The sequence below is a fragment of the Callorhinus ursinus genome, unplaced genomic scaffold, assembly GCF_003265705.2.
Source record: "Callorhinus ursinus isolate GAN/ISIS: 27379988/994484 unplaced genomic scaffold, GSC_fseal_2.0 scaffold25, whole genome shotgun sequence".
NCBI classification, from domain to species: Eukaryota; Metazoa; Chordata; class Mammalia; order Carnivora; family Otariidae; genus Callorhinus; species Callorhinus ursinus.
The window spans coordinates 20,454,241-20,466,619 of record NW_027397087.1 but is presented as its reverse complement, the minus strand read 5'-3'; the positions used below and the strand labels follow the sequence as shown (position 1 = coordinate 20,466,619).

At 35.5% G+C, this 12,379-nt stretch overlaps 1 protein-coding gene across 3 annotated transcripts in view; it reads right to left on the bottom strand.

The window, feature by feature from the left end:
* Positions 1-12,379, bottom strand: part of UNC13C (unc-13 homolog C) — a 651,156-nt gene that overhangs the window by 83,245 nt on the left and 555,532 nt on the right. For all 3 annotated transcript variants that reach the window (XM_073877030.1, XM_073877032.1, XM_073877031.1), the window contains 2 exons: positions 11,220-11,343; positions 1,686-1,742 (listed from right to left, as the gene is read on the bottom strand). In XM_073877030.1, the coding sequence (XP_073733131.1) occupies positions 1,686-1,742; positions 11,220-11,343 (181 nt within the window). The remainder of the gene's footprint in view (positions 1-1,685; positions 1,743-11,219; positions 11,344-12,379) is intronic.

The window sequence follows — 12,379 nt, the reverse complement described above, 5'->3', positions numbered from 1 at the left end:
AGTTGAGAGATACTAACTGGGTTCCATAACATTCTTTGAGTTCCTAATCAAGCAGTGATGGAAAGCAGTTATCTAGGACTATAAAATTTCATGTAGCAATAAATTCCTTCCTTACTTATGTTACTCTGGCTTTCCATCACTTGGAACTGAAAACCGTTCTGGCTGATAAAACTTCCAACTCAGGAAAACTGAAGCTGTGGGAAATGGAGTATGTTTCCTAACATCACACAGATGCTAGAAGCATGTTCTTTTCTTTTATAATGAGATACTATGCTGTTTCACCTTCCTGGTTTTATATGAGAAATTTCAACCTGTATAAATCCATTTTTCAAAGTAGGGAATATAAATCCCAGGAAGATAATAAGAGAGATAAAGGAAGGGATCAAGATCTAAGATCCAAAGCAATAGTGTGGGAGTAACGACTACCTTTTACACTTCCTCCAAACCCTCAACATAACTGAATACCTGTGAGAAGCAATTTTAGGTGAGGTCTTTAAACGGATTATTGGTTTTTAATTTTTTTTTCTGAGCAAGAGGATAATATAGGGTACTGCAATTATAGGACACCTATTTTGTCTCAGTAAGTAATGATGCAGTCAAATGGATTATTCTTCCCCTGAGTTATACCCACAAAACAATCCCAGTGAGCCCTAACTCTGAGCTGCCAGCCTCTGTGAGTGGTGCTGGCATACATTTTGCAATTACCATGCAGAGATAATGTATGCATTATCTCATTTATGCTCACAACAATACTATAAACTAAGTGTTAAAATGTTCTGCACTATATAAATGCCAAATCTGAAGATTAAAAATTTTTCAATACTTTGGCCAATGTCACACAGTTGGAAGCAACTGAGGTAGAATTTGAACTAAGGTGGTCTGTGTCTGGAACTATATTATAAGATAAAGAAATGGACCTAAAACAACACATATTTCTACTATAGGCACATTGTTGGCCTATATGTCATCCATTGAAGAATGAATGGATGAAGAAAATGTGGTAATCTTATTTGGCCCTTAAGAAGAAGGAAATCTACCCATATGCAACAAAATGGAAGAACCTGGAGGACATTATTCTAAGTGAAAAAGTCAAAGAAGCACAATATATATTTTAACCAATCAAGTTCCTATTCTAGAAGAACAGAAGCTGATGCTTCCTGCACAATTGCACAGTCCTGTGAATCTCAGCAATAATAAAGGGTAGGGTTATTTAGTCCTCAAATCCTCATTTATAATGTGCTTGAATATACTGACAAATTCAAGGTCTGCTTTGATGAGTTTCATTTGCCCACACTAGCTTTCTCACCTTTAAGATTTTTCTAGACTTTACTAGATTTCTATGAAGCACTCCATTTTGCCTTTATTCATACAAAGCCTGTTTCATATATGAAAGAAAATGTTATCTAATTTACTCCAAAAGCAGTAATGCTGAAAGCTATCACACAGAGTCAAAATTTCCCAGTTGCCCTACCAATTGGAAAATATTAGAAATATGTGGGAAAAACCTGTAAAATTCAGTCCCTAAATTTTGACCTGATTCATCCTTAAAGCAGACTGTTATCACAGACATACATCTCAGTCCTGCCATGCTAGATACCATTACTAGTAGAAGGATAGTTTCTTGTAGAGGTGTAGTTAGCTCATTATGTTTCACAGACAACCAATAACCCCTTTATTCTTATTACCTTCAGTTTGGATAATTGTCCAAGATCTTTAGCTGCGATGAAAATCATCTGAGGTCCCTAGAGACACACATAGAAAAGGAGAGAGAATACTCAGTCTTAAGATCCTCAGTAAGAGTAAAAATTTAGTCAATAGAAAATTTGATTTATTTCCCTTCTTATATTTATGACTTTTATGCCATATGCACTTAATTGGTCTGTTTTACAGATTGGGTCAAAGATATCTGGTACTGCTGGCAATATAATTGTCCTTATACATGTCCCCTTCCTGAGAGTTTTAAGTCTGAGTTAATGCATGGGTTACTACTAATATAGCTGGTTTAATGTAGCATATGGATTAAATCAATGATCTTTAATATTTATTTATTTACTTATTTATTTTTTTCGGAGAGAGAGTATGCACAAGCAGGGGACAGAGGGAGAAGCAGGCTCCCCGCTGAGCAGGGAGCCTGATGAGGGACTCGATCTCAGGACCCTGGGATCATGACCTGAGCCGAAGGCAGACGCTTAACCGACTGAGCCACCCAGGTGTCCCAATGTTTATTTATTTTTAGTAGAGTCAGCTCCCTTATTCTACTTGGCCTAAATAGATCTAGGCAAACTTTCAAGATACAGAGCTGAGGCAGGTAGCTGCTGCTCAAATGCTATCCAGTCTATCAGAGACCTGCCTTCTTAACTCTTCCCTTAGCCAGAGGCTCTTCCTAGAACTCCGAGGCCTGGGAAGAGTTTGTAAAACAGAGGAATAAACCATCCATAGCACTCCTAGAATGAAAAGCTAGAGGCATGTCTGTTGGTAAAAGTGACAAGAAAGAACTAAATTTGGTACTAAGTTCATTATATCCTAGAATATTTTCTCAGGAGGGAAAATCAACTATTCTGGGATAATATTCTTCATTTTTTAGTTGGTCCTATGAATTTATTAGGAAATGAAGGACTACAAAGTTGATGAGAAAAGCAACCACATCTAATTTTGCTCCTATTTTTATCCCCACCATGGTGCCAGCACATACCAGAAACTCAAAGAACACATATTGAATGAATGAATGAATGAATGTCAGATATTGCTTCATCCTTTGAGAACTCAATGCTAGAGAAAATTGAGGTGATGGTAAGCTTTCCCAGGGAGGACCTTATAGAAAAAATGATACGTCATATATAGTTTCTCCTATAGCATGATGTATTTTTGAAAAACCTCATTCCATAAAATTGTGCTCTAGAAATAATAGGGCTCATGGGGAAATTAGCAGTGGGAGGCATAGTCAAAGCTCATGCAATTTTATTAGCAACGGACGGTCAAAAACAGTGCTACTTTGGGATATACCTTGTATGGCACACAGGGAGCTCAGTGAGGCCGATGGCTGCCACAGGGGGTATTAAAAATGCAAAATAATAAATAATCCAAACAAATAACAACAAAACAATAGAGTACAAATGTAGGCTGGGGCAATACCCATACAAGTGGAACCCTCAGCACAGGGAGGGTAGCCTGTCATGTGTGAGAGCCATTCAAGCTTCATCTGTTTGGATAGAAGAACCATGTATAAGTGTGCCTTCCACCCCACGTAGTAGCCAAGCTGAGTGTTCTTTACTTTTATGCTGAATTTATAGATCTTCTATTATATTTCAGAGACTCCCACCTACGAAAATTTATACATAAACCAACTCAACTTCCAGATTATACTGACGTCATTCCCCTGTTTACCGATTACATGACAGCTAACTGGGGTTATAGAAATGCATTATGTATTGTAGCAGAATCAAGTGTGCATGTATGTTTATATATGTAATTTGGCTTTCCATATGTATATAGGCTATAAAAGATTTTATCACTTGCTGGCAGGAAATCAAGAAAAACTGAATCTTTGCATCGTTGAACACTATAAAAATATTTTCTATATAATTTCATTAGCTGAATATGGACTGAGTGTGCATGATTAATGGTGTCAGAACATTTGAGTTTAGTTTATAATTACTCATTATTTGTATCAAGTTGTCTTCCCAGTCACAGAAAAAATAGTTGCTCCATAACAGGTGCATGCTAGAGCTATTTCTTTTTTGTTTGACTCAGGATATGTGAACTGAGATACCTGGTACTGTGTATCCACTTGACCACTGTCTAACTTTGCTGCCAAATTATCTTTCTGGCTCCTTTTTATTTCACTATGTATGATACAATCATGTTCTTTGAATCCACTAAAAGTTGTCTCCTCTATTTACCTCCAAGTGGAAAGGTAATAGATGAAAGTAAAATGGAAAGGAGAAAAATATTCCATATAGCAGTGTTGGATTTATCTTCTTAAACTATAGTGTTTTAGAAAAAAAAAAGTGGGGGTGTTCTATCCTAAATTTATTTCCCTGGTGTTTCACAGTAAAATTAAATTTAAAAATTATGTGCATAAACCAGATAATGCTGTAAATTAAACTTTCATACTTTTTTTTCAAAAAATGAAGTTCTGAATGTCAAGGAAGTGTGAAGTTTGCCTGCTACTGACACTATTTAAAATTGATTTGTATAGGAAAATGTCACTTGAATGATCATTGTTTAGTTGCTGTTTACCGAAGACTTTTTCCCAAAATGGATTTAATCATTATCTTAGCTGGATGGAAGCCATTCACTTAAAGTACAATTAGACGGGTTATTAAAGGTATAATCAAGGGAGAGAAGAATAGGATGAAACAGGAGGATCCTGAGCTCACTTCATTCCGTGGACACAACAAGGAAACAACTACGTCTACACAACTAACTCTGTAAACAACCTGAGGACTGGCAGAACGTATCTTCCATAGCTAGTTGTAGAGAGAAGTCCCTATCGAAAAGGGTAGGAGGGGCAGAGACGCAATCAGGAACCAAACACCTGGCGTGATTCACTACAAATGGAAGGGATATCACAGGTCAGAGAAGTGAGGATATCAGACCCCATACTGGGAAGAGAAGTCCCCATAACATCTGGCTTTGAAAATTAGCCAGGCTTAACTCTGGGAGCGCTGGAGGGTAATAGGAAACCAAGTCCTTGCTCTTACAGAGGCAGCAGTTTGAAAAGTGCCATGAAGATTGATTGGCTAATTTTAGGATATATACCAGAGATTCAGCAATCTGCAGGAGATTTCTCTAGAAACAAAAGTGGCAGGTGCAATTTTTCTTGCCCTCCCCAGCCTGAATAGCCAGACACTTGGGGGAGTCAATGTTAACACTATCTATCTTGCCAGCAATGCATGTCCCAGCCCAGTGCCCCTCTAGATTGGCTCTTGCCCTCAGAATGGGAGATAACCCCACACACCAGCATGTCCATAGTTCCTGCAGCTGGACCTCTAAATGGCCATACAAGGAGCAAGCACTGCCCTTTGGTATACAAGCAGCGGTCAGAGTCCAAAAGTAGACAGCCAGGATGAATGCTGGCCCCACCCAACAGTGAGCTCACAGCAGTCACAGCTCTGCCACAACAGAAGGGTACACACAGTCCACATAGGGCACAACCCTGGAGCACCTGGCTCTAGTGACCAGAAGAGACTATGCTACAGGGGACCACAGGACCTCTTCTATACGAGGCCACTACTGTCAAGACCAGGAAATGGAGTTGACCTACTTAATACAGAAAAACAAATACAGAGTTAGACAAAATGAGGAGACAGAAAAATATGTCCCCAATGAAAGAATAAGACAGAATAACAGAAAAAGAGCTAAACTAAACATAATTATTCAATGTGCCTAATAAAGCGTTCAAAGTAATGGTCATAAAGATTCTCACCATATCTGAGAAAAGAATGGATGAACTCAATGAGGATTTCAAAAAGGAAATAGAAAATAACTGAGATGAAAAATATACTAGAAGAAGGGATTAGCAATCTGGAAGACAAGGTCATGGAAAGCATCCAAACTGAACAGCATAAAGTGAAACCTGAGAATAACACCAACAAGAGTAATGTGTGTAAGACTGATAAATCACAGACCTGTACCCCTGAAACAAATAATACATTATATGTTAATAAAAAAAAGAGTAATAACATGTGAATTTTAGGCATCCCAGAGAGGGAAGGGGGTTCAAAAATTTCCTAATCTGGGAAAGACAACAGACATCCAGGTCCAGGAATCACAGAAAGCCCCTATCTAACAAGATGAAACCAAGGAAGTACACAAGACACATAATAATTAAAATGGCAAAATGTAATGATAAGGAGAGAATCTTAAAGGCATTATGAGAAAAGAAAATAGTTACATACAAGAGAAACACTGTAAGGCTATCAGCTGAATTTTCAACAGAAACTGCAGGTCAGAGTGCTGAAAGGAAAAAATCTACAGTGAAAAATATTATACCTGATAAGGTTATCATTCAGAATGAAAAAGAGATAGTTTCCCAGCAAACAAAAATTACAAAAATTAAAAGAGTTTATCACCACAAAACCAGCCTTACAAGAAATGCTGAAGGTTTGAAGAAATGTTAAATTATTTAAGTGGCGGGATGCCTGGGTGGCTCAGTCAGTTAAGCGTCTGCCTTCGGCTCAGGTCATGATCCCAGGGTCCTGGGATCGAGTCCCACATCGGGCTCCCTGCTCAGCGGGGAGCCTGCTTCTCCCTCTGCCTGCCGCTCCCCCTGCTTGTTGCTCTGTCTCTCTCTGACAAATAAATAAATAAAATCTTAAAAAAAAATTATTTAAGTGGAAATAAAAGGCATAAGTAGAAGAAAATTATGAAAGGAAAAAATTTCACAGGTAAAAGCAAAACTATAGTAAAGGTAGTAGATTAATCACCTATAAAACCAGTATGGAGGTTAAAACATAAAAATAGCAAAATTATATCTACCAAAATAGGTCAAGGGATACACAAAATGAAAAGATTTAAAATATGATATCATTAACAAAAATGTGAAGGTGGAAGTAAAAGTGCTTTTAGAATGTGTTCAAACTTGAGTGACCACCAACTTAACATTTGCACTTTGTCTATATATATATATATATATATATATATATATATATATGAACCCAATGGTAACCACAAATCAAAACCTACAAGATATACATAAAAAAAAAAGAAATTCAAGCATAACACTAAAGAAAGCCATTGAACCACAGAGAGCAAAAGAAGAAAGGAACAAAGAAGAACTACAAAAACAACCAGAAAACAACAAATTGGCAGTAAATACATACCTATCAATAAGTACTTTAAAAGTAAATGGACTAAATGCTCCAATCAAATGATACAAGATGACTCAATGGATTAAAAAATTAAAAACCCATCTATATGCTGCCTGCAAGAAACTCACTTCAGACCTAAAGACACATAAAGACTGAAAGAGAAGGAATGGAAAAGATATTCTATGCAATTGGAAGTAAAAAGAAAACTAGAGTAGCAATACTTATATCAGATGGAATGTACTTTTAAACAAAGACTACACAGCAAGAGTCAAAGGAGGGCATTACATAAAGACAAAAAGATCAATCCAACAAGAAGATATAACACTTGTAAATATCCATGCACCCAACACAGGAGCATGGAAATACAGAAAGCAAACATTAACAGTCATGAAATTAACAGTAATTCAATAATAGAAGGGGACTTCAACAGCCCACTTACATCAATAAATAAATCATCCAGATAGCAAATCAAAGGACAGAGTGGCTTTGAAGAACCCATTAGACCCAGATGAATTTAACAGATATATGCCCAACATTCCATCTCAAAACAGCAGAATACACTTTTTTTTTTAAGTGCACATGGAATATTTTCCAGGACAGATAGATAACACGGTAGGCCACCAAACAAGTATCAATAAATTTAAGATTGATATCATTATTAAGTATCTTTTCAAACCAAAATAGTATGAAACTAGAAATTAATTACAATTGACAAAAATGGAAAAAAAAACCACGAATGCTAAAAACATGCTACTTAACCAATTTGTCAACAGAGAAATCAAAGAAGTAAAACAATACATGGCAACAAATGAAAATGGAAATGTAACAGTCTAAAATCTTTGAGATACAACAATAGCAGTTCTAAGCTTATAGCAATATAGGGCTACATCAAGAAACAAGGATAATCTTAAGTAAATGATCTAACATTACACCTGAAGGAACTAGAAAAAGAACAAAGCCCAAAGTTAAGTAGGAATGAAATAATAAATATCAGAGTAGAAATAAGTGAAATAGAGACTAAAAATTAGAAATAATCATTAAAACCAAGATCTAATTCTTTAGAAGGATAAACAAAATTGATAAATTTTTAGCCAGACTCATCAAGAAAAAAAGAGAGGGCTCAAATAAAATCAGAAATTAAGGAAGAGTCATAACAAACACTACAGAAATACAAAGGATTATGAGAACAGTGGGAAAAGTTATATGCCCACAAATTGAACAACCTAGAAAAAAATGGATAAATTCCTAGAAACATCCAATCTTCCAAAACTGAGTCAGGAGGAAATAGAAAATTTGAACAGACTAATTACTAGTAATGAAATTGAATCAGTAATCAAAAAACTCCCAACAATCAAAAGTCCAGGATTAGATGTCTTTACAGATGATTTCAACAAATATTTAAAGAAGAGTTAATACTTATTCTTCTCAAAGTATTCCAAAAAATAGAAGAGGAAAGAAAACTTCCAAATTCATTCTATGAAGCCAGCATTACCCTGATACCAAAACCAGATAAAGACACTCCAAAAAAAAAAAAAGAGAGAGAGAGAGAACCATGAGCCAATATCCCTGACAAACATGGATGTAAAAATCCTCAGCTAAATGTTAGCAAACTGAATTCAACAATACATTAGGTAATCACCACAATCAGAGGTGCCTGATTGACTCAGTTTGTTAAATGTTGGACCCTTGGTTTTGGCTGAGGTCATGATCTCAGGGTCATGATATCAAGCCCCACATCAGGCTCCACGCTCAGTGGAGAGCCTGCTTGAGATTCTCTCCCTCTCTGTCTCAAATAAATAAATAAATCTTTTTAAAAAATCACCCAACTCAAGTGTTTATTCCAGAGATCCAAGGAAGTGTTTGATATTTGCGAATCAATCGATTGATACATCTCATTAACAGGGGGGAGGATAAAAACCATGTAGTCATCTCAATAGATGGAGAAAAAGCATTTGACAAAATACAACATAATAAAGGCCATATATGAAAACCCACAGCTAACAGCATTCTCAGTGGGGAAAAAATAAAAGCTTTTCCCTTATGATCAGGAACAAGATGAGAAGGTCTATTCTCACCACTTTTATTCAATACAGCACTGGAAGACCTGGCTTCACAACTGGATAAGAAAAAGAAAGAAAAGACACCCAATTTGGTGAGGAAGAAGTAAAACTGTCACTTTTTTGCAGATGACATGATACTATATATGGAAAAACCTAAGGACTCCACCAAAAAACTATTAGAACTGATAAATGATTGCAGTAAAGTTACAGAATACAAAATTAATATGCAGAAATCTGTTACATTTCTATACACTAATAATGAAGTAACAAAAAGAGAAATCAAGAAAACAATTCCATTTACAATTGCACCAAAGGAACAGAATACCTAGGAATAAATTTAACCAAAGAGGTGAAAGACTTACATTCTGAAGATGGCATAAACAAATGAAAAAATACACCATGCTCACGGATTTGAACAATATCATTAAATTGTCCATACTACCCAAGGAAGTCTCTAGATTCAATGAAATCCCTATCAAAATACTAATAGCATTTTTCACAAAACTAGAACAAATAATCCCGAAATTTGTATGGAAGACTCAAATGGCCAAAGCAATCTTGAGAAAGAACAAAGTTTGAGGTATCACAATCCCAGATTTTAAGACATACTACCAAGTCATAGTAATCAAAGCAGTATAGCACTGGCATAAAAACAGACACATAGATAAATAGAACAGAATAGCAATCCCAGAAATAAATCCATGCTTATAAGGTCAATTAATTTACATCGAAAGAGGCAAGAGTGTACAATGGCGAAAAGACAGTCTCTTCAATAAATGGTCTTGGGAAAACTGGACAGCTACATGCAAAGGAATAAAATTGGGCCACTTTCTTACACCATAAACAAAAATAAATTCATAATGGATTAAAGACGTAAATGTAAGACCTGCATCCATAAAACTCCTAAAAGAGAATAGGCAGTAATCTCTTGGATATTGGCCTTAGCAACATATTTACAGATCTTTCTCCTTAGGCAAGGGAAACAACAAAAATAAACTACTGGGACTATACTATAATAAAATGCTGTGAACACCAATGCAAATCAATAAAATGCAAAGGCAACCTACTGAATGGGAGAAGCTATTTGCAAATGATATATCTGTTAAGGGGGTAATACCCAAAACATATGAAGAACTTATATAGCTTACACCAAACAACCTCAAAACAACAACAAAATAACCCCGTATAACCTGATTAAAAAATGGTCAGCATGTACTGAATGGAGCCCTGGGTGTTATACGCAAACAATGAATCATGGAACACTACATCAAAAACTAATGATGTACTGTATGGTGATTAACATAACATAATAAAATAAAATAAAATTTTAAAAAGTGGTCAGAGGAATTGAATAGACATTTTTCCAAAGAAGACCTACAGATGGCCAAGAGACACATGAAAAGATGTTCTACATCACTAATCATCAGGGAAATGCATATTACAACCAGAATGAAATATCACTTCACTCTAGTCACAACGACTAGAATCAAAAAGACAAGAAGTAAGAAGTATTGATGAGGATGTGGAGAAAAGGGAATCCTCATGCACTTGATTTTCCTTGGTAGGAATGTAAATTGGTGGAACCGCTGTGGAAAACAGTATGGCGTTTCCTCAAAAAATTAAAAATAGATATACCATATGATTCAGTAATTTTACTACTGAATATTTACCCAAAGAATATGAAAGCACTAATTCAAGAAGATATATGCACCTCTGTATTTATTGTAGCATTATTTACAATAGCCGAGATACGGAAGCAGCCTGTGTCCACCAATAGATGAATGGATAAAGAAGATGTGGTGTGTGTGTGTGTGTACACATATACATAATGGGATATTATTCAGTCATAAAAAGAATGAGATTTTGCTATTTGTGACAACATGGATGGACCTTCTGGGTATTATGCCAAGTGAAATAAGTCAGACAGAAAAGGACAAATACCATATGATTTCACTTATACTGGGAATCTAAAAACCAAATCAAATAAACAAAAAACCAGAAACAGACTCATAAATACAGAAAACAAATTGGTGTTTGCCAGAGAGGATGTGGGTGGGAGAATGGGCAAAATATGTGAAGGCGATTAAGAGGTACAAACTTCCAGTTATGAAATAAATAAATCATGGAGATGAAAAGTACAGCATAGCTAACAGTCAATAATATTTTAATAACCTATTTATATGTTAGTAGATGGTGACTACATTTATTGTGGTGAGCATTAAAGTATAGAATTGTCAAATCACTGTTGTTCACCTGAAACTAATTTAACATTGTATGTCAACTACACTTCAAAAATAAAAAAATTAAAATTAAAAAGTTTAATCAAATCTTCGTTTTAAATACTTACTGTTTGATCTGTCAGAGGAGGGAGAACAATTTGTTTTTCTATTTTGTTAAGAACTAGCTTCCATAACTCCTTCAAAACTCGCTTCAGGACTGTTTTCTCACAGATTTTTGCTGAGAGACTTAATCTGAAATAAAATAAGACATATAATCACTTATAAGCCCATATCAGGGTATCAGCTCATTTTATTGATCAGAAATTAATGTTTTTTAATACTGAGATTTAAATATATGAATAGGCCTTTATAATTTTCAAATGCTAAATTTCATTTATTGAACAAAATACATAATATTAAAGATATGTTTCAACACATATTTGACAGACATTCCTAGGGTAATTTGAGACAAAACAAATCTGCCAGTTTTGTAGCGGATGTGTCATTTCTGTTTTCAAAAGGTCTGAATTGAAGAATTGACCTTGTTTTTATGGTCCGCTCATATACTTGGCATGCCAACAAACTCAGCTGAGCCTGGAAATGAATGAATAGGTATAAAATCCTTGACATGTTTGCAGCTCTGCATGGGATTTTTGCCAGCTGGAAAAAGAATTTACAGTTTGTTTTACAGAGTGGGGAGATCTTGGTGAAGAAATTGAAACATAAGGAAATAAGATGTTTTATTTAGAGAGCCTATACATTTATAACATAACACGATTTCTAAGGGGATTTTTCTCAAAGCTACCTTGAAGACTCCCAGCCCTCTACTATTCATTTTAAATACATGGCATTTGAAAATTGGTTAATTGGTCTGTGGTCAACCAACCTAGATAATTCCATTTCCAAAATATAGGCTTTTCAGCTTGCCTTATACAGTTGGTTAACTCTGACAAATCCCTGTTTGTTCATTTAAAATGGACAACAGAGGACTGGGAGTCTTCAAGGTATAGCTGTCATACAGTTGATCAGATTCTCATGAAAACCATATCCAGCTATTCAATCCCCACCCCCCAGAATGTCTGTCCCTCATTTCTATACCTCTCAGTCCTATCCACCTGGAAAGATCTAACCCAAATGGAATATCTGATGGTCTGAACAAGGAATTAATAACTTAACACCTTATTGTGTTCACTGGTATACCTTATTTTTCCTAACTTTTTGCCTCCCTGAGAACAGAATTAATATCTGACTTTTAATGGCTTTATGGTTACACATTTTTTATTAACCC